Source organism: Tetrao urogallus, assembly GCF_951394365.1.
Source record: "Tetrao urogallus genome assembly, contig: scaffold_183, whole genome shotgun sequence".
Classification (NCBI taxonomy): domain Eukaryota; kingdom Metazoa; phylum Chordata; class Aves; order Galliformes; family Phasianidae; genus Tetrao; species Tetrao urogallus.
Window position 1 is genome coordinate 1 of NW_027639035.1, and position 20,000 is coordinate 20,000.

The window sequence follows — 20,000 nt, forward strand, 5'->3', positions numbered from 1 at the left end:
GGGGGGGGGGGGGAGGCCGGCGGGGCGCGAGCGCCGCGCGGCGGCCAATCAGGGGGCGCGCGCGCGGCACGCGCTTATTAGCATGCGGGGCGCGTCGCGCGGCGGAGTGCGCGGCGGGCGGGGAGGCGCGGCGGGGCCCCGCTCCCTTTCTGCAGGAGCAGCCGGTGCATGGGCCAGTGCGCGGTTACCGGCGGAGCTCCGTGCGCACCCCGCCAGGGCCGCCCCGCGCCGCTCCGCCGTGCCCTCGCCCCGCGCGCGGAACGCCCTCCCGTAAGTAACTGCAATTAAATGGATTTTGTTGGTGTTGTTGTTGTTGTTTGGGGGGGTTTATTTTAATTTTGTTTTTTTTTTTTTTGCGCTTTTTAATTTTTTTTTTCTTTTTTCCGCGCGGTTTAAAATAAAATCGTGTTTTGTTTGCTTTTTTTTTTTTTTTTTTTTCCTTGCGTCGCTTTTAGTATTTTTTCTTTTTTTTTTATGTTTGGATTTTTTTATTTCGTTCTATGATGATGGTTGTTATTTTTAAATACACATTTTTCCGCTCGCTCCCTTCTCCCCCGCCGAGCGCCCCGCGGCCGTCCGCGCTCGGGAGGGGCCGCGGGGGTCCCGGCGCCCCGCTCCGCTCCGCTCTCTCTCTTTGTTCGCCGCCGCCCGCCCGGCCCGGTGCCGCCACCCCGCGGGATCGGCCCGACCGCCGCCGCCGAGAACAATGCAAAGCCCCGACGGGCCCCGGCGCTTTGTGCGGCCTCCGAGCGGCGGCACCGAGAGAACGGGAAAGACCGGCCCGAAGGAGGGCGGCTAGAGCCGGGGATGGCACCGCGGGGATGCGGGGCGCGGGGAAACGCGGCCGTGCCGAGCGGCGCGCCGGGGAGCGGGGACGGCGGGGCGGTTCGTGTCGGGGAACGGCTGGAGAACGGGGAGAACGCGGCGGGAGTAGCGGAAAAACGAGGGGTGGTGCGGCGGGGAGAGGGGAAACGGGGGCCGGGAAGCGGGAGGGGAAGGAAAATCGGTTCCGCGGAGCGCCGGAGATTCGGGGAAATTACGGACCGCGCAGCGCCGGGATCGCGGATCGGGAGAAGCGGGAACGGCGCGCCGGGAGCGGCGGAACGAGCGCGGAATCGTGCGGCGGAGCGGCGGGGAAACACGGAGCCGCGAACCGGGAGCGGCGGGGATATCGGCGGCTCCGGGCTCGGGGAATCCGGCGGCGGGAATGCGGGTCGGGCTGGGGTCGCGGGGACAGGCCGCGCTCACGCTCTGCTTTCTCTCTCGTTCCCAGGAGCGCAGCACCATGAGCCCGCAGCTCCGGCCCTGCGCTGCGCGCCCCGCGACGCCCGGCCCGGCCCGGAGCGGCGCTGAGAGCCCCGGCCCGCGCCCCGCCATGGACGGCCGCGACTTCGCGCCCGCCCCGCGGCTGCTGCCGGAGCGGGGCGGCCTCGGACAGCGGCACGGTGCGGGGCGCGGCCCGGGCTCGGCGCCCCCCGGCCCCTTCCAGCCGCCAAGTTCTTCCCCGCGCCCATCTCCATGGCCACGCACTCAGGTCAGCGGCTGCGTTGAGGTGGGGGGGCGGGGGGGAGGTTGAGGAATTAAATTCAGGGAGGAAAAAAAAAAATAATAAAAGGAATAATTTTTTATGAAGGGGTGCGGGGTGCTGCGGGAGAACAAGGGCGCTGTTATGGGCGGTGGAAAAAGAATGCGGCGGAGCGCGGCCGCGGCTTTGTGCGCGGTGCGGGGGGACGCGGAGCCGCGGCTCCCGTCGCCGTTTTGCTGCCCGGCTCGAATTCGCTCTGCTGTAATGGGATTACAATTAGTGCGTGGATTAGGGCGGGGGGCACGGCCGGGCCGCGCCGGGGGGGCTGCGGGTGAAGGGGGGGACGCGGAACGGACCCCTCCGGAGCGGTTTCGCTTTGTGGCTGCGGCCGTGGAGCGGCCCCGGAGGTTGGGGAGGGGAGGGAAATACATTGGGAGTCCGAAAGCAGAGCGGTGCTGCGAGGCGTAGCGCGGAGCTGGGGCTAAAAATACCGTGGCATGAATTATTATTATTATTATTATTTCATAAAAATAAAAAAAAATAAAAAAAAAAAAAGAAGGGGGGTGGAAGAGGGAAAGGGAAAGGAGAAAAAAAAAAAAAAAAAAAAAAAAAAAGGAAAGAAAAAAAGAAGCCAAAGCCAACAACAGAAAGAGCTAAAAATATTCGGCGCTGTTGGCACCGGAGCCGTTCAGCCGCCGCGCGGGGCTGAGCAGCGCCGGCACTGCGGGCAACGGAGCTCCCCAAATGGCTCCGGGTCGGACTACAGCTCCCAGGAGGCACTGCTGAGCGGGGCTGGGGGGGTTCGGAAGGAACCCTGAGAAAGGGGGTTTAAAGGAGAGGCAAAAGAAAAAAAATGGGGGGGAGAAATAATGTTGTAGCGTTGTTTGGTGAAAGGCGTCGCTGAGGGCCGCGCGGTTGTGGCGGAGCGGCGCGTCGGATGGCGGCTGCTTTTGGATGTGAGATGGGCCGGGGGGGCTCAGCAGCATTGATATGGGGATGGGGGGCGAGGGGGTGAGAGGGAAGCACCCCCAGGATGAGCTGAGGGTGGGAAACGCGGCCGGAGCGGCGTCAGGGCTGCGATTTTTGCCCTTCTGATGTATTTATGGATTAACCCCCAGCCGGGATCGCGGCGCAGCGGCACAGAGCTGTGCTGCCAGCAGGACTGCTCTGCAGCACGGACACGCTGCAACCCCTGCACTGCTTTGCGACCGGGCTGCAGCCCTACGCCGCTTTGCATCGCGGTGCCGCTTTGCGGCCCGGCCGTGCGGTGCTGTTCTGCATCCCAACCACGCAGTCCGGGTTTGCAATGCTGCCGGTGCTCCGTGGCCCCGATGCTGCTTTGCAACCTTCTCCTGCTTTGCAACCTTCTCCTGCTTTGCACCCAGCTGCTGTTTTGCACCCCGGTGCCGCCGTGCGGTTTGCAGCCCCGGTGCTGCGCTCTCCTCCCCACAGCTGTGCGTTGCATTCCAGGTTCGGGCCGAGCGCTGCTGGGACAGGGCTGGGTCCTAAAACAGGTGGGGATGGGGGCGATTCTGCTTGGCCTCGTGGCCCCGCCATGGGGGGTTCAGGGGGGGTTCGCCTGGAGCGGGGCTTGGAGCTATGCAGGGCCGTGGGGGCTGCGGTGCTGGGATCGCTCCGCGTTCTGAAAAGTAGGTGTCAAAGTTAAAACAGATTTTGAGATTAACTTGTCTACTCCTTATTAGTGACACTTCTGCGGAAGATTACTGCGGGGTTGGGGGGGGGCGGAGAGCGCACATGTGTCGGGGAAAAGGAAAGCAGGATGGCTGAGAAACCCGAATCTCGTGGAATCGTGCTGGGGTGGCTCCATCTGTGCACGGGGTGGGATTGGGATCCAACGGGGGGGCGGGGGGGTTGCGTGTCCTCTCCCTCCATCCCTCCCCCCTCATCCCTCCTTTGTCCTCCGGCGCTCAGGCGGTGACCCTGTGGCGTGGGCTGGGGGGGGCGCCTGGGGACAGCGCTGGGGGCTCAGGGCTGAGCCCAGAGGGAGGGCCCAGGGCTGCAGTTCTCCACAACCCCTCAGATCCTCCTGCCCCCCCCCCCCCCAGGCGCTCCGTGTCCCCGTGCCGACAGCCGAGCGGGCAGTGCTAGCGGGACGTAAAAATAGCAGATTTGGCGATGGAGTGACTTTGCAAAGATTCGCACGGGCTTTGAACTGCGGCCCCTCCCTCCTGCCCGCGATAGCGGGTAAATAAACACTCACCCAATAATCTCATTCTTGGAGTTCTTCTTTATCCGCTCCGTAAAACGAAACAGATGGGCACGGAGCTGCGCCTCCAACCCCGGCACCGACAGCACTCAGCCCTGCTGGGACACCCGGGGGTCTCCTGGGCCCGGCAGCGACCCGTGGCAGGGGTGCAGTGCTTCGCTGCCTTCGCCTCTGCTTTGTGCATAGGGACCCCAGTGCATGCACAGGGTGAGGTTTGCTACCGCTTTGCGCGAGGGGATTTGCATGGGGTGAATAGGGCTGAGAGGGGGGACGGAGAGCCCCGCACCTTCCTGGCTTCCCCGCGGCCCCATCCTATTGTAGGGCACGGAGCTGCTCCCAAAATGGCCTCTCCGGCAGTGGGGGGTTCACGGTGTGCGACGGCAGCGTGCCGAGCGGCGTGCCAACCGTGCAGCGTGCTTCAGTCGTGCAAGGAGCTTGCACCGTCCTCGTGAGCGGCGCGCATGGAGCAGCGTGCGCCCACACGGCGAGCCGGCGTGCAGCCCCTGCTCTGCTCCGTCCTCCCCTTCCCTCCGTCAAAAGACGACAGATTGCAAGTGGCACTTAGCACGGAGAGACTGCCTTGTGATTACCCATCGGATAACATTTTAATTGTACTTCTGGCACTCTGTCAAGCTAATTTGAACGGCGTTTCAATATTACAGCATTTATTTAGTGCCATAACAATATGGATTAATCTTAAATTATAACGGCGGGGAAATTATATTACACTTATTTGCTATTTGCCAAATATTTAAAGGGGCCACGTTGGGTTAAAATGCGCTTTGCGTGGAGGGGAGCGCGATGTGGGGGGGGGGGGGGCATCCCCAGCACCTCCCCGTGAGGTCCCCAGGGCTGGGAGTGGCACCTCCAGGGCTGTCTGGCAGACGTGGGGTTATTAATGACCGCGGTGTTGTCATCGTGCTGGGATGAGGAGGGGGCCGTGCAGGGGGGGGGTGTCCCCAGAGAGGGGTCCAGGGCTCCGCTGTGCCCTCAGCCTCATGTGCCACGTCCCATGTGTGCTGTCCCGGTGACCCCGGTGGGGGAGGGTCCCCTCCAGCCCCGCGTCTCGGCGTGCAGCCCCAGCCACGGCCCCGCTAGGAATGTTCCAGCCCTGAAATAGCCGAGGGAGTAACCCAACCCCACGGGGTGCGCACGTCGCAGACGCTCACGTGGGGCAGCCCCGGGGACACCGCGGTGACAGCATCCTGGGGGCAGTGCCCCTCTTCCAGCCCCGTGTCCTTGTGGCCCCGCTGCGTCCCGAGGGGGGCTGGAGGGGGTGACCCTTGTACAGGAGCGTGGTGTGCGTGACCCCCGTGCCTCGGTGAGGTTGGGAGCAGTGGGGCGTGGGAAAAGCCAGGGCCTTCCCATAGAGAGAGGGAGGGAGGGAAAAAGGGAGGGATGCTGCGTGGGAGCACGGCCGGGGACCCCCTCCCTTTCCCGGCAGCGCTGCTTTGGTTGTGTGCCCGTGGCCCCGCGCCCCGTTCCGGGCGGGCGCCCAGCAAGCAGCTCGACCAGAGCAGATGTGGCCGGAGTCTCCTGCGGCCCCGCTCAGCACCAGGGGAAACTTTTCTGTCTTCCCAACGCATTCTCATCTGCGCCGGGCTGGGCGCGGGGGCGAAGTGCGGCGCTGGGGGGGCTCACACCCTTCCTGACCCCCCACTGCCCATCCCTGCGGGTCGCGCTGAGGCTGGGCGTGCTCGGTGCTGTGGTGACCCGGTGGTGGCTTGGGGCTGTCCTGCAGAAAAACCCCCATGCTCCCCACGGGCTTCCCGGCCCCCGCGGTTTGGCCGGGGATCAGAACGCAGTGCGGTGAGCTCCGCTTTTAACCCTTTCCTCTGTCCAGTCCAGCCTCGATTGGGGGATCCCAAATCCGACTCTATGTCCCCACTGCGCCTCAGTTTCCTTTCTCATGCTGCAGTGGCAGTGGGACACAAGCGGCTGTGTGCCGTGGTATGGTTGGCACAGATGCGGGCACACCGGGGATGACCCCACGGCTGTGCCCTGAGTCCTGGCCCTGCTGGCTGTCAGTGTGGGGAGTTTGGTGCAGAGCTGCGAGCGGTGCCCGCAGGGCTGAGTCACAGCGCTGGCCTCGGGGTACGGGCAGCGATGCCAGGGAGTTCCCGGCCGAGGGGCTGTGGGATGGCACTGCCTTGTGCTGCGTGGCTGTGAGGTGAGATGAGAGTTCGGCACGGCCTCAGCAGCCCTTCGTCCCACAGCCCCGCACTGGGAGAGCCGAGGCCGTGGGAAGGGCTTCGAGCAGAGCCGAGCGTGCGAGCGGGGTGGGAACGTGGGGGCCTGCATGCGCCTGGGGACCCATCCGTGCCAGGGGGCGTGAGTCATGGGTGGGACGCGCAGGGAGGGTGCGCTCCGGCCCCGTGTGTGTGCTGTGTGTTTTTCACAGCCTGTTTCACAGCTTCCAGAAGAGGCTCCTTCTGGAACCCTCGGCTTCCTGCCGAGCTCACTGCGTCGCCGTTCCCAGCTCCGCACCACGGTCCCTCTGCTCCGTCACCGCAGTGCCGCGTCCCGACCCAGGTGTGGGGGCCGTTCCCAGGGCCACAGCGGGCTGCGGCCGTGCCCCCGACCCACGCGGCCCTGACGGCCGGCGCAGGAAGGAGCGAGCTGCCTGAAACCACATCCCCGACACTCATCCCAGAGGCATCCCGGCAGGATTAGCCGGGGAGCGTGGGCAGGCTTAGAAAGCAAAGCATCACTTCCTGCACCGGCCGGGCGGGCGGCCAGCACCGGTCCTCTGTGCCGAGCCGTGCCGAGCCGTGCCGAGCCAGGGAAGGGCCGAGCGGCCGCGGCCCCGCCAGCCCACGTCGGCAAACACATGCAGGCAGGAGCGGCGCCAAGCGTGGAGGGGCTGCTGGCTACCGGCTGCGATGTTTCCACCATGACCTCACAGCTTGGCCCGAAGAACGGGGCAGGGGTGTCCCTGCGGGGCGCCCAGTGCCCCCCAGGCCGCAGGGCGGGGGCTGCCCTCTGCCTTCCCCGTCCTCTGCTGTGCTGTTCTCCCTGCACACGTGTGCATGGACACACACATGCACACTGACAAAGCAGCGCCTGATGCACCGGCGTTGCTCCAAGGAGCCGTGCCCCGGTCACAGGCGACCGTCCCCATGTCCCCAGCCTTTGTGTCACCGCCTCCCGGGCACTGGCAGCGCTCCGGCTGCTGCGGCTGGCAGCTGCCCTACTGGGAGCAGCATGGTTCCGTGTACCCCATCTGTCTGGCTTGGCACAGCACGGCACAGCAAGGGGTTGCCCACAGCAGCTCGGTGCTGGGGTCACAGGGAGCTGCATGCGCATGGGGTGCACACACGGGGGCAGGGCATGGGCACTCCTCGTGCAATCACACCGGGGAGATGTGTGGTCAAGTGTGCGTGCACGAGATGTGTGTGCACAAGCAGCGTGCATGCACAAGGGATGCCCTCCTGATGCCCTGCAACAGGTGTCTGCGCACAGCTGTGCAAGCGCAGGGGGTGAGTGACTGTACCAGCACGGCGGGAGCTGAGGATGCGGGTGCAAGGCATGGCTCAGGGCACCCCCTGACTGTCTTCTCTCACCCCGCAGCAGGGAGCGGACTGATGGGGAGTGCACCCGCCTCGTCCTTCATGGGGAGCTTCCTGAGTGGCAGCCTGGGCTCGGGGGCCCCCAGCCACCCTTCGGGCCCCACCGCTTCCCCCCCAGAGCCGGCTTTCCGCGGGCCGCACTCCGGCACCTCCCAGATCTGGTTCTCACACTCCCATGAAGGTGAGTGAGCTGTGCAGGGGGAAGCACACCCCACAGACCCCCCCTCCCAGAACAGGACAAGGCTTGGTGTGCTGCATGCAGGGGGTGCTGTGGGGCTGCAGACGAAGGTGCTGTCCCCCAGCACTGTGCACAGAGCTGGGCTGAAGCCCAGGCAGCTCATGGCACCGGTGGGCACTCTGCGGTGCTGAGTCTGGGGGTGCACTCAGATGCTGGAGGTGCTGCGGGACCCCTGGGTGCTGCATGTGCAGTGGAGAGCTGGGATGATGGGAACCACCGCTGTGCCGTGATGAGCTGCAGCTGCGGTTCATCGGGGCTGCGGTGGGAGGGGGCGGCCCTGCGGTGTCCCCCCGGCACGCCGTTGCCCCAGCCCCACCTGAGCGGGGGCCGACAGAGTTAAGGCGTGGGGCGGTGGTGCTGGCGCAGGGCCCTGGCTCCCGGCCCAGCTGGTAGTTTGAGTGGCTGCCAGCTGGCTGCCGGCGTGCCGGGGCCTGCGTGCCGCACAGGGGGGGCCGGGGGGGACCGGGCAGCACACGCGGCTGACGGATGGCTCGGCCGGGTTGGGGAGTTCCACGCTGTGCCGGGCTGCCCTGAGCAGGGGGTGTATGTTGGGATGGGATCACGGCCCCTGCGTGGCGAGGTGAGGGCAGAGCGTGCACGGAGAGGTGCACGTATGGCACACGTGTGTGCATCACGATGGGTGGCACCGTGCAGCAAGCGGCCCCCTGACCGCTGCACCCCCCACAGCACCGGGGTACCCCCGCTTCTCCGGGAGCCTGGCGTCCACCTTCCTGCCCATGAGCCACCTGGACCACCACGGGAACAGCAACGTCCTCTACAGCCAGCACCGCTTCTATGAGAGCCAGAAAGGCAGGTACCAGGGTGGCACCGGAGTGGCACTGGGAATGGCGCTGCGGTGCCTGCGGGGGATTCGTCCTGCAGCGTGGGGGCTGCAGGACGCAGTGCTGCGTGCAGGGACGCGGTGCCCATCCCTGGGTGCCCCCGGAGGGCTGTTGCTGGAGCAGGTGCCGTGTGCCCGGGATGGAGCGGAGCCGTGGGCGCAGGGTGGTGGGCAGCCGTCCCAGCTGCCACTCTCGCTTTTCAAAATATTGTGGCGGGCGCTTAATAGGGAGCATTGTTTGGGTGGGTAATGGAGCTAATTAGGCCGTGCCTTTCCCCGCGCTCCTCCTCTCGTTAGCGGGGCGCTGGCACGGCCGCGGACGCACACGCTGCGCTGTGCCGGAGGGGGGCTGACCCGCTCCTCTCGCCCCGCAGATAACTTCTACCTGCGCAACCTGCCCGCCCAGCCCGCCCTGCTTCCCGCCGGCCACGGCTTCCCCGGCATCGCCCGCGCCGCCCCCGGCCCCCCCGCCGGCTCCTGCAGCCGCGAGCGCGACGCCGGCCCCCTGCCCAAGACCCCCAAGGACTACGACCGCTTCCTTGCGGCCAAGGAGAAGGCGAGCAAAGCGGACGGCAAGGAACGGGTGCCGGAGGACGACGGCAAGGAGCGGCACCGCGCCGTGCTGCCGGTGCCACCCGAGGGGCACTGCAAGGAGGGGCTGCCCCCCCGGGCGGGCGCCAAGCACCTGCCCTCCTGCCTGCTGGGTGCCAAGGGGCTGGAGGGCGACGGCCGCGCCGCGCTGCCCAGCTGTGCCGGCAGCGCTCTGCCCCGCGCCGTGCGCTGCGCCAAGGAGCCGTGCCGTGAGCCCGCCGCCCCCGAAGCCCCCCCGGCGTACGGAGAGTGCCTGGAGCGGCGGCAGATGCTGCACCACGCCGTTTCCTACGCCGTGCCCGCTGGTCCGGCCCCGCTCGGCGCCGCGGCCGCCGGTTCCTTCCCCTGTCTGCAGCTGCACGCCGGCCCCGACGTGCTGTGCCCGCTGCCGGAGAAGGGCGGGCGGGAGCTGAAGCTGAGCGGTGCCACCTTCGTGCCTTCGGTGGGACACCTGACGGACAAGAGCCGCTCCTTCCAGGTGGCGGCCGAGGGCTGCGGGATGGAGCGCGCCGAGAGCAAGGAGCGGCACGGCGACAGCGAAAACCCCGGCGCTGCCTACGGGGCTGCGTTCCACCACGGCAAAGCCGAGGGCAAAGCCGAGCGCAGGATGGAGTGGGGCGGCCCCGGCGCGCGGCTGAAGGGCTTGGAGTACCTGGGGGGCGGGGGAGCGGCCGAGGGGGCCCCCTATGGTGCCCTCGGCCCCCCGCCCAAGGGCACCCTGGAGAAGGGGTACTTCGAGGTGCCGCCTGCCCCCGACTGCGCCCGCGCCCCACACCACGGCGAGCCGCTGGGCGCCAAGCTGGGCCCCTCCTGCTGCACTTTAGAGAAGGGCCCCAAGGAGCCCCCCCCGCAGAAGGTGGCGCGGATCCGGCACCAACAGCACGGCACCGGCGCCGAGGCGGAACAGTCCGAGGGTCAGCACAAAGGTCTGGAGCTGAACTCGCTGGGTTACACCGCACCCCCCCTGCCCCCCTGGGGCGTGCAGGGCCAGGGCCCCCCCATGGGCATGGCGGAGGAGAGGAAGGGTTCCTACCTGGACCCCTTTGGCACGGGTCTGCAGCAGGCTGCACTGATGACTCAGGGCTCGGTGCTGAGCCAGGATATGCCCACCCCCCCGGATGAGGTCTCGGCCATGAAGAATCTCCTCAAGTACAGCAACCAAGCACTTATCGTGGGTCAGAAGGCCGCTCCCTTCGTGGGGCTGGGCGGCATCAAGGGCAGCTGCGCCCACCAGGATGCCAAGTTCCCCCCCCCGGCCAAGGGGCAGCCGGAGCTGCCAGACTGCGCCCGAAGCCGTGAGCACGAGCTGGGGCACGGCGAGGGTGAGGTGCGGCAGCCACCGGTGGGCATCGCTGTGGCCGTGGCACGGCAGAAGGATACACTGAGCCGTCCTGAGCCTTCCTATGGCAGTGGGTCCAGCCGGCAGGGCAGGACGGCCGCTGGCATCAAAGGTAAGGGCTGGGGGGCGGTGGGGGGCCGGGGGTCCCTTTGGGGCCGTGCTCACCTCTCTGTCTTCTCACAGCCGGCACCACGCGGCCCATGCACGTCATCGACCTGGAGGCAGAGGAGGAGAGGGGACGGCTCTGTGAGGAGCGCCTGGGGCTGCCGGGACGAGAGCTGCTGCTCCAGTGAGTGCCACGCCAGGGGGGATGGGAATGGGGCTCCCCTTTACGGTGTCACCCACCTGAGTGTGGCCCAGTGCCACTCGATGCCACCGAGGTCTGTTTCTCCCTGCAGGGACAACAAGGAGCTGGTGGAGTTTGCACGGATGCACCCCTCGGGGGGTTGTCCCGGAGACCTCACCCCCCACCTGATGATGGCGGGGGGCTCCTCGTTGCCAGCAGGGCAGCTCGGGGGGGACCCGGCTGCCCACGCACACCCGGCGCACACGCATTGGCTGCCCCGCACCCGCAGCCCCTCCATCTGGATGGGGGGGCACTCCTACGGTCGGTGCCACTTGGGGGGACATGGGAGCATGGGGTTGCCCCCCTCACCCCACTGCTGACAGCCCCCTTTTGCCCCTCTCCCCCCTCCCCAGGCATTGGCCACCCCGCGCTGCACCAGAACCTGCCACCCGCCTTCCCCACCTCCATGCCCAGCACCATGCAGCCCGTCTTCCCCCTCTCCCAGGAGCCCCCCACCCAGCTCGTCATCCTGCCCACCGAGCCCCCCACCCACGGCACCCCCCACACGCTGGGTGAGGCTGGTGGGTGTGGGGGGGTGACTGCGGGGCATCCTCGCTTTGTGCTTTGGGGGGGCCTTGGGGTGATGTTGGGGGTGCAGGGGTAAGTGATGGGATTCTGGGGCTGTGTGTTTAGGACCTGCAGGGTGACCCCATCCCAAGTCCTCATCTGTGCTGGGGGAGGTTCAGGAATGGACAATGGGGAGGTCCATGTGGGTGCAGCTGTGGTGCAAGGGTGGAAGATGGGGGGTCCTTCTGGGTGCAGGGTGAGAGGGAATGCACCTTCGGGGTCTGCAGGATGACCCTCTCTTGGGTCCACGCTTGACTCCTCCTCCCCCCACCACTGCTTGCAGCTGACGTGATGGACCAGGCGTCACTGTGGCCCCCCATGTACCCAGGCCGGGGTCCCAGCGCCCACCTGCAGCACACGGGGCAGCTGCCTGTGTACTCGCGCTCCCAGTTCCTGCGACAGCAGGAGCTCTACGCCCTGCAGCAGCAGCGGGCGGCCCAGGCCCTCGAGATCCAGCGCCAGGCTCACGTCCAGGTGCCACGGGGCCGTGGGGATGCGTGGGGGCTGCGTTGGGGTGGGACGTGGGGCTGGGGCGGTGAGGTGGGATGCTGCTGGGTGGGATGCGGGGCTGGATGTGTTGCAGGGACACATGCTGACCTCATTCCCCGCAGCGCAAGCCGGAGGAGCAGCCCCTGGAGCTGGAGAACGTGGGTCCCGAGAAGCCCCTGAAGCCCTCTCACAAAGCAGTTGCCTTAAACCCCCCGGCCAAGGGCATGTCCTCGGCTGCACCTGGGCCTCCCAAGCTGTCCCCTTGCTGCCACTCCCCGGCCCTGCGGCACCCGGCCAAGTGCCCCGTGGCGCTCCCCACGGCCCCCTGCACTTTACCCGTCTGCCCCACTGCCAGCTCTGCTGTGGCCCCGCGCTCCCCGGCTGACAGCCCCGTCCCCGTGCAGAGCAAGGGCAGCGACGGCGAGGACAAGCGTGGGGAGGGACAGCCGCCCCGTGACTACCCCAAGTCCCTGGAGCCAGGTAGGGGCACGGCAGTGAGGAGGAGGAGGTGGGGATGGGCTCTGAGCTCGCACTGAGCATCACTCGTTCCCGCAGACCTGCCCCCAGGGTACAGCTACCCCGCGTCCAGCATGGGCTTCTCGGAGGTGCCCCCTGCCGAGCCCGCCGACCCCGACACCATGCAGGCGGGCTCCCCGCCAGCTGAGCCCGAGCAGTCACGGACCTTCAGCCCCGCCGAGGAGCCCGTTGCTGCGCGGGAGCTGCCATCCACGGGGGCTGCAGCCGAGGGTCCGGGTGCCGTGCTGCACCGGCACCACCTGCTGCTGGCTGCGGCGCCGGGCGCTGTGCCCGGAGAAGAGAACTTTGGGGCGTGCAGGGAAACAGCAGCGGCGTTGGAGCAGAGCTCTGTAGAGCAGCAGCACCCGGTGCCCACAGAGGGATCCTCCCCGCTGGGCCCCCCGGATGGCGAGGAGGAAGAGGAGGAGGAAGAGGATGAAGAAGAGGAAGAAGGTGACAGCGAAGGCTCAGGGCCAGAGGGCAGCTGTGATGAGGAGGAGGAGGGCGACGGCCCCAGCCGTGCACCCAGCATGCAGCAGTGCTGCACAGGAGGGCTGGAGGTTCTCATCGCCGCTGGCATCGACCTGGGGGAGCTGCCAGCGCTGGGGTCCCCCGGGGAGCCCCCCCCAGCACCCCCTTCTCCTGCACCCTGCACCGTGGGACTGCCTGGCATCGCGCTGCTCAGCGAGCTGGCCGAACTGGAGCTGCGCCAACGCCGCTGTGACTTGGCCATGGAAGGTGAGCAGCCCTGTGCGCCCCCTCCCCATTGCTGTGCCCCCCCCCCCCCGGTGCCTCCCAGGGATGATTCTCAGCGCGGTGCATGCAACGCAGAGGTCGTGCAGTGGAGGGGCTGCAGCGTGTGTGCAGGGCTGTGCTGGGCAGAGCGCGTGCCGTGCAGCAGAGGAGGGGCTGTGTGCACGCTCGCAGTGTGCATTCACAGCACAGGGCCGTGTGAATGCCGTGCTGGCAGTGCAGGGCTTTGTGTGCCTTCACAGCGCAGCGCTGCATGCGCGAGCTGTGCCTGCTCACAGCGCAGCACTGTGCTCGTATTGCAGAGCAGGACCGTGTGCGTGTTTCCGCTGCAGAGCTTGTGTGTGCATCATCTGTATATTTGCAGTGCAGGGCTTTTTTGCACGCTTGCACTGTCTGCGGCTCGGGGCTTTGTGCGTGTTTGAATCACGTCTTTGCTGTGCGGGGCTGCGTGTGCCTTTTGCACGTGGTGAGCTGCAGCAGCACGGTGCCCAACAGCAGGGCCCTGCTCACAGCCCGGGTCCGTCTTTGGGGCTCTGCTCCAGCGCTGGCTCCAGACAGGCGCCGGGATTCCCTCCCAGCTCGGCTTCCCCAGGGAATCCCAGGGGCCCCTGCAGGGAAGGCCCTGGCATCTCCCCAGCGCCTCTGCAGCGGGCGGGCGGCCGCGGGGCCCCGCATGCTCGGTGCTGGCTGTACCTTGCTATAGGGCTGTGCGTCTGTGTGTGGGGGCCATGGAGTCCCCACGGATCCCCCTCCCACAGATGGAGCTCTGGTAGGGGAGCATCACTGCGTCCCTCCCCACCCTGGCCTTGGCTCTGTACACCGATGAGTTCATCGCTGGCTGTTCCCATGCACCCGTCCCTGCAGCGCTCTGGGGACACACTGCGCCCTTTGTGCCATCCCCGTGCTCTGTGGATGTGCTGTGGCAGTGTGAGCATGCAGCACCCCGTACCCCACAGACCCCTGTGTGCCCTGCATGCCCCCGGATCCGCAAGCCTCTGGGAATGCTCCCTAAACCCACCCGTAGGTGCTGCCCCCACATGTGTGATCGGTGCCACTCCAGTGCAGCGTGTGCTGAGATGGGACAGGGGGGGTTCTGGTGCATCCCCACTGACCTCAGCTCTTGGCAGGGGAGGACGAGGACCTGCTGGCCTTCAACCTACAGAACCTGGCCACGGTGGCAGCCGCCTGGTCTCTAGTGGAGGCAGCCAGCCGGGAGGGCAGCCCCCCAGCACTCAGCCCTCTGCCCGCCTCCCCGCCGCCCCGTGCCCGCGTGCCGCGCCGCAAGTACACCTGGACCCCCAAAACCAAGGCGGTGAGTGAGCGCCCCCCGCCCCACACCGCCGTGCCGTGCCGGGTGAGCCGTGCCCGGGGCGAACGGCCGTGTCCCCATCCCCAGGTGTGCCCGCTGAAGGCGGCCATTGAGCAGCTCAACACTCAGGAGGTGGAGGTGCGGATGCGGCTGGCTGAGCTGCAGCGGCGTTACAAGGAGAAGCAGCGTGAGCTGGTGAAGCTGCAGCGGCGGCACGACCACGAGTAGGTCCTCATCCCCATCCCTATCCTGCGGGGCGGGGGGGGGGGGATGCGGCCCCGAGGTTGGGACTGGGGGCTGCATGGTTGTCACCGGTGCAGTGAGTAGGAGGCAGTGCTCAGCCCGACGGCATCAAGGCACAGCGCCCAGCGGTGCGATGAGTTGGGGGCTGTGCTCAGCCCGGCGACGCCGCAAGGGCGGCGCTCATCAGTGCGATGAGTTGTGAGCGCCGCGCTCAGCCCGGCGGTATCACGGCTGGTGCTCAGCGATGCGACGAGTTGGGGCCGTTCTCAGCCCCGTGGCATCGCTCGGGGCCGCGCTGAGCATCGTGCGGGCGGCGCCCATCGGTGCACTGAGCTCCGGCCGTACTCAGCCCGGCTCAGGCTGCCCCCGGTTTCGCCCCGCGGCTGCAGGCGTGACGAGAGCTCGCGGAGCCCGGCGCGGCGCGGGCCGGGGCGGCCGAGGAAGCGCAAGCACTGCAGCACGCTGGGCCGGGCCGAGAGCCGCAAGGTCAAGTGAGTGAGCGGGGGGTGCGCGCCCGCCTGTCCCCGCGCTGGGGACAGAGGGGACCGACCCTATGATGGGGGTGGTGGGGCCGTCCCTGGCTGCGGGGGTCTCCATCCCTGGGCCTCCCCCCGCCCGGACGCGGGAGCAGCGTTGCATAAAAGCCTCTTTATCTGCGCTGTATAAAGTCATTGGTCACGCTGCAGTGGTGTTCATTGCTGCCGGCGCTTTATTATTATCCATTAGCCGCCCGGCGCAGTCGTTTTCACACTCACGGGCCCTGTATAATTGTCCTTCTCTGCTACAAATTGCCTCTCCCGACAGGCCCATTTGCATAAATCCTCCGAGCTAGTCCAAACACGATTGGAGTGTGTGTGCGCGCGCGGCATCAGGCCCGATGATTTGGTAATAATAGTTAAATCTGCACTAAATGGTTCCTTCAATTAAGACAGAGGGAAAAAAAAAGAAAAAAATTAATCTGGAGGTTTTATGTCACGAAACGTTTAAGAGAGTGAAGGTTGCGGGGGGAAAGAATAGGAGGGGTGTGCGGGTCGAGGGGGGACGGTGGGTGCCCACGGCGCGCTCCCGCAGGGCGGTGCAGAGCAGCCTGTCCCTGCTGTGTGCCGAGCTGCGCGCCGAGCCCCAGCCCAAGAAGAAGCGCAGCAAACTGGAGCAGCAGTACGGAGCCATGGCGGGGGCTGCGGTGAGTGCACCCCACCGCGGGGCCGGGCTCTGCGGGGTGAGGGGCTGCCGCCCATCCTGAGCGTCCCCGTTCACTTCTCCCCGCAGGAGAAGGTGCGGTGCAAGAAGAGCAGCGCGCAGAGCAAGCTGGCCTGTAAGGTGGCTCACAAAGTGTCGCAGCTGAAGCAGAAAGTGAAGAGCAAAGGGCTCCCTGCTGGCATCAGCCCCTTCCGACGGAAAGAGCCCAACCCTGGCGGCCGCATCCAGAAGAAGCTGTCTCGCCCCAAGAGCTCCAAGGGCACAGCCAAGTACCAGCCCCAGGAGCCCGACCCCTGTGAGATCCCTGGCTTCAAAGGTAAGGAGAGGGATGGGGGTCCTGCGTGGGACTGGGAGTGTCTCACGTGGGGCTGGGAACGTCTCACATGGGGCTGAGGGGTCCTGCATGGAGTTGGGGGGGTCCTCTGTGGGGCTGAGGGCATCCCACTCGGGTTTGGAGTCTGGCACGGGGCTGGGGTGTCCCACATGGAGCGGGGATGGCCTCGTGTGGGGCTGGGGGTGTCTGGCATGGGGCTGAAGGGGACCCTGCATTACCTGGGGGGTTCCCATATGGGTCTGGGCTCATGCAGTGAGCTGCGCAGCATGGAGAGGCTGCTTGGAGCAAGGGGATGGGACTGCTGCAATCCAGGGACTGTTGCAGTGGGAGCTTGATGCTACATGGAGGCTGCACACACACTCAGGGACCGCTTGTACCCGGGTACCCGCAAGGACTGGGACCCACCTCTCACCCTGCCCAGCACAGGGGGTGCTTGGGGCCACCGCAGGGCACAAGGGGTCCTTCAGCCCTGTCCCCCCACCTTGCAGATGGGCACAACGAGGACTCAGACAGCGATGATGGGGATGAGGAGCCCGACCTGGCTCTGCTGCCCTCAGTGCCCATGGCTGTGCTGGGGCCCTCCCCGTCCTCTGTGGTGAAGATGGAGGCCAACGAGAAGGCGAAGAAGAAGAAGGAAAGGCAGGGGCTGCTAGGTAACAGAACTTGGGGAGGATGGGGTTTGGAGAACCCCTGAGTGGTGACGGAGGGAGCTGATTCCTGTCCCCCCCAAAACCTCCAGGTCCGTGCCGCCTGGGCAGCCCTGAGGGCGAGGTGAAGATCAAGCGGCGGCCTGGCAAGCCGGGTGCCGGCAAGCTGGAGAAGGTGCCGGCACGGCGCAAAGCGGGCGGCTGCGAGGAGGGGAGCAGCAAGAAGAAGCTGAAGGCAAAACCCAAAGAAAGCCTCCGAGCGGCCGTAACCGGCGGCCCCAGCTCCGCCGCCCCCCCCTCTGCCTGCAGCCTGTTTGGTGCTGCAGACCCCCGGCACTTTGGGGCGAGGGAGGACGGCGCACGGCTGGCCAGTGAGCGGCTCAAGAAGGCCACACGCAAGAGCAAAGTGCTGCAGTCAGCACTGCGGGTGAGCGCAAGGCTGGGGGGTGCTGGGGGCCATCGGGTGTCAGTGCTGTTGGGGATGGCAGAGGGACTGCAGGGTGTGGGGGTTTGGGTTACCCGTGGGACTGGGAATGGCAAAGGAAGCGCGGGTGTGGGGCTTACAAGGGATGCATGTGTCGGTGGGGCACAGGTGGCACTGTGTGGGGCTGGGGTAGGGCTGAGTGCTGGGACCCTCCCCAATGGGTCTGAGCCTCCTGTCCCCGCACTGCAGCGGAAGAACGGGGCCCTTTCGCTGGCCCTCTCACCCCGGAGTGCCAAAACCATCCTGAGCAAGGGCAAGAAGCTGGGCAAGGTGAAGAGCAAAGTGGCCAGCAAGCAGGTGAGCAGCCCCGCAAATAGCGTGCCCCCGCACCCGTGTCCCCCACACGCACTGAGCTCCCGTCCCACAGTGCAAGGGCCGGGCGGTCAGCAAGCTGCTGGAGAGCTTCACCGTGGAGGACGACTTCGACTTCGACGACAACAGCAGCTTCTCGGAGGAGGAGGAGGAGGGCAGCGCAGGCGGGCGCCGCTCCCCCCCACTCCACACCTGCGCCATCCAGAAGGAAGACCTGCGGGACGGGCTGCACATCCTCATCCCCAAGGAAGACAGCCTGCTGTATGCCGGCAGCGTGCGCACCATCCAGCCCCCCGACATGTGAGTGGGGCCAGGGGCTGCGGGATGGAGAGCTGCGGGGTGTGGGGTGGCAGTGCTGAGCCCTTCTGTCACCTGCCTCTCCCCAGATACAGCATCGTCATCGAGGGTGAGAGGGGGAACCGGCAGCGCATCTACTCACAGGAACAGCTGCTGCAGGAGGCAGTGAGTGGGGATGGGGATGGGGATGGGGATGGGGATGGGGATGGGGATGGGGATGGGGATAGGATTGGTGACGGGGATGGGGATATGGATGTGGAATAGCTTGGAATGGTGTGGGATAGGATGGAATGGAATGGCACGGCATGGAAAGGAATGATTCCATTGAAAGGAACCTTCAAAGTTCACCTAGTGCAAATGTCTTCAGGTCCAGCCAAGTAGCTAAAGGGATGGGGATGGGGAATGGCTTTGGGGACAAGGATGGGGATGGGGACAGGGCTCACACAGCCCGGTGCTGCCCACAGGTCCTGGACGTACGGCCACAGTCACGGCGCAGCCTTCCTCCCGGCACCCGCGTCTGCGCCTACTGGAGCCAGAAGTCACGCTGCCTGTACCCAGGGAACGTGGTGCAAGGTGAGGGGTGGTGGAGGCAGCAGCGGGGTGGGGGGCACGGCCCTGTCCAGCCCCGGCCCCACGTCCTGCTCTGCCGCAGGCTCCTCCAGCGACGAGGAGGAGGACGACCCCGAGGCGGTGATGGTGGAGTTCGATGATGGGGACACGGGGCACATCGCCGTGTCCAACATCCGTCTGCTGCCGCCTGACTTCAAGATCCAGTGTGAGTGGGATGGGATGGGGATGGTGGATGGGGCTGTGGGGATGGTGTGGGGATAGCGCTGAGCCCCGCTCTGCCTGCAGGCACAGAGCCGTCCCCTGCGCTGCTGGTGTCCAGCTCGTGCCGGCGGAACAAGCGCTCCTGTGGTGATGTGGCTTCTCCTGGTGAGCTGCCCCCCGGACTGTGCACCGAGAGGCACGACGGCCCCAAGGGCCCCAGGAGTTCGGGCAAGAAGGCGATCTGCAAGGAGAAAAGCGGTATGGGGTGGGGGGTACAAGTATGGGGTGGCTGGGCGTTAGCAACAGTGAGGGAGGGGATGTTGTGGAGGAGCAGAGATGCAGGCGTGGGGCAGCGTGGTGGGATGTGAGAGTTGGTGGGGTGCGGGTGGACAGAGGAAGTTGTGAGGTTGGTGGCGTGGAGGAGGGGAGAAGACAGGGAGAGGGGATGTGGGGAGGTAGGCATGGGGGGGAGATGGAGGGATGCAGGGAAAGGGGATGCAGGCACAGAAAGGAGAAGAGAGGGGACGCGAGGATGCGGGCATGGAGAAGGCATGCAGGGAAGGAGGGAATGCAGATGGGGAGGTTAGCAGGAGTCGGGGATGCGGGCAGGGAGAGGGGGGGCAGGGAAAGACGCAGGCATGGGGAGGAGAGGCAGGGGCACAGGAGGAGGGGATGCGGTTCGGAACTGAGGCTGCGACCGCCGTCCCCCCTCAGGCAAAGCCCTGGAGCTGCTGTCGGGCAGCCGTGCGCCGGCGCTGGGGGAGCCGCTGGGGCGGCGGGGCGGCCCTCTGCTCAGCTGGTCGGCGGTGGCACAGACGAAGCGGAAGGCGGCGAGCAAAGGCACGGCCGTGCTGCAGAACCTCTTCCAGGTGAATGGCAGCACCAAGAAGCTGCGTGCCAAGGAGGCCCTGTTCCCCGTGCACCACCACGTCGCCGCTCCCGTCTTCGGCAACGGCTTCGGGGCCGACTCGTTCAGCCGCATCGCCAGCTCCTACGCGTCCTTCGGAGCCGGCGCCGGGCTGGTGCTGCCGACCACGCAGAAGCTGCTGCGCTGCAAGAAGGCGGAGCGGCTGGAGGCTGAGATGGGCAAAGGCAGCCGGCGCAGGGCTGGCAGCGAGTTCCTGGTGAAGCTGGACCACGAAGGGGTGACGTCCCCCAAGAACAAGAACTGCAAGGCCCTGCTGCTGGGCGAGAAGGACTTTGGGGCCAAGCTGGAGCGGCCGCTGGCCAGCAGCTACGCGCACTCGGCGCTGGGCAAGGAGAGGAAGGGGAGGGCGGCCGTGCACCCGCTGCCCGTGGGGCTGGCGCTGCGGAAGTACTCGGGTCAGGCCGAGTTCAGCCTGAACTGCGACAGCGACTGCCACAGCTCGTACTCGGACATGGATGAGGAGGAGGATGCGGG

At 66.6% G+C, this 20,000-nt stretch overlaps 1 protein-coding gene across 1 annotated transcript in view; it reads left to right on the forward strand.

Moving 5' to 3' along the window:
• Positions 1-1,293: 1,293 nt before the first annotated feature.
• BAHCC1 (BAH domain and coiled-coil containing 1) overlaps positions 1,294-20,000 on the forward strand; it is a gene marked incomplete at its 3' end in the record, with an annotated part of 21,108 nt that continues 2,401 nt past the window's right edge. Inside the window, 25 exon segments of the mRNA XM_079551044.1 lie at positions 1,294-1,490; positions 1,493-1,534; positions 7,323-7,502; positions 8,247-8,381; positions 8,775-10,442; positions 10,514-10,619; positions 10,729-10,937; positions 11,030-11,188; positions 11,527-11,717; positions 11,855-12,212; positions 12,288-12,986; positions 14,129-14,313; positions 14,398-14,534; positions 14,943-15,044; positions 15,625-15,736; positions 15,823-16,069; positions 16,576-16,740; positions 16,827-17,161; positions 17,408-17,515; positions 17,586-17,830; positions 17,917-17,992; positions 18,292-18,400; positions 18,480-18,602; positions 18,683-18,856; positions 19,313-20,000. The exon segment at positions 19,313-20,000 is cut by the window's right edge and continues 442 nt beyond it. Of these exon segments, the coding sequence (XP_079407170.1) occupies positions 1,376-1,490; positions 1,493-1,534; positions 7,323-7,502; positions 8,247-8,381; positions 8,775-10,442; positions 10,514-10,619; positions 10,729-10,937; positions 11,030-11,188; positions 11,527-11,717; positions 11,855-12,212; positions 12,288-12,986; positions 14,129-14,313; positions 14,398-14,534; positions 14,943-15,044; positions 15,625-15,736; positions 15,823-16,069; positions 16,576-16,740; positions 16,827-17,161; positions 17,408-17,515; positions 17,586-17,830; positions 17,917-17,992; positions 18,292-18,400; positions 18,480-18,602; positions 18,683-18,856; positions 19,313-20,000 (6,668 nt within the window). The 5' untranslated portion in view covers positions 1,294-1,375.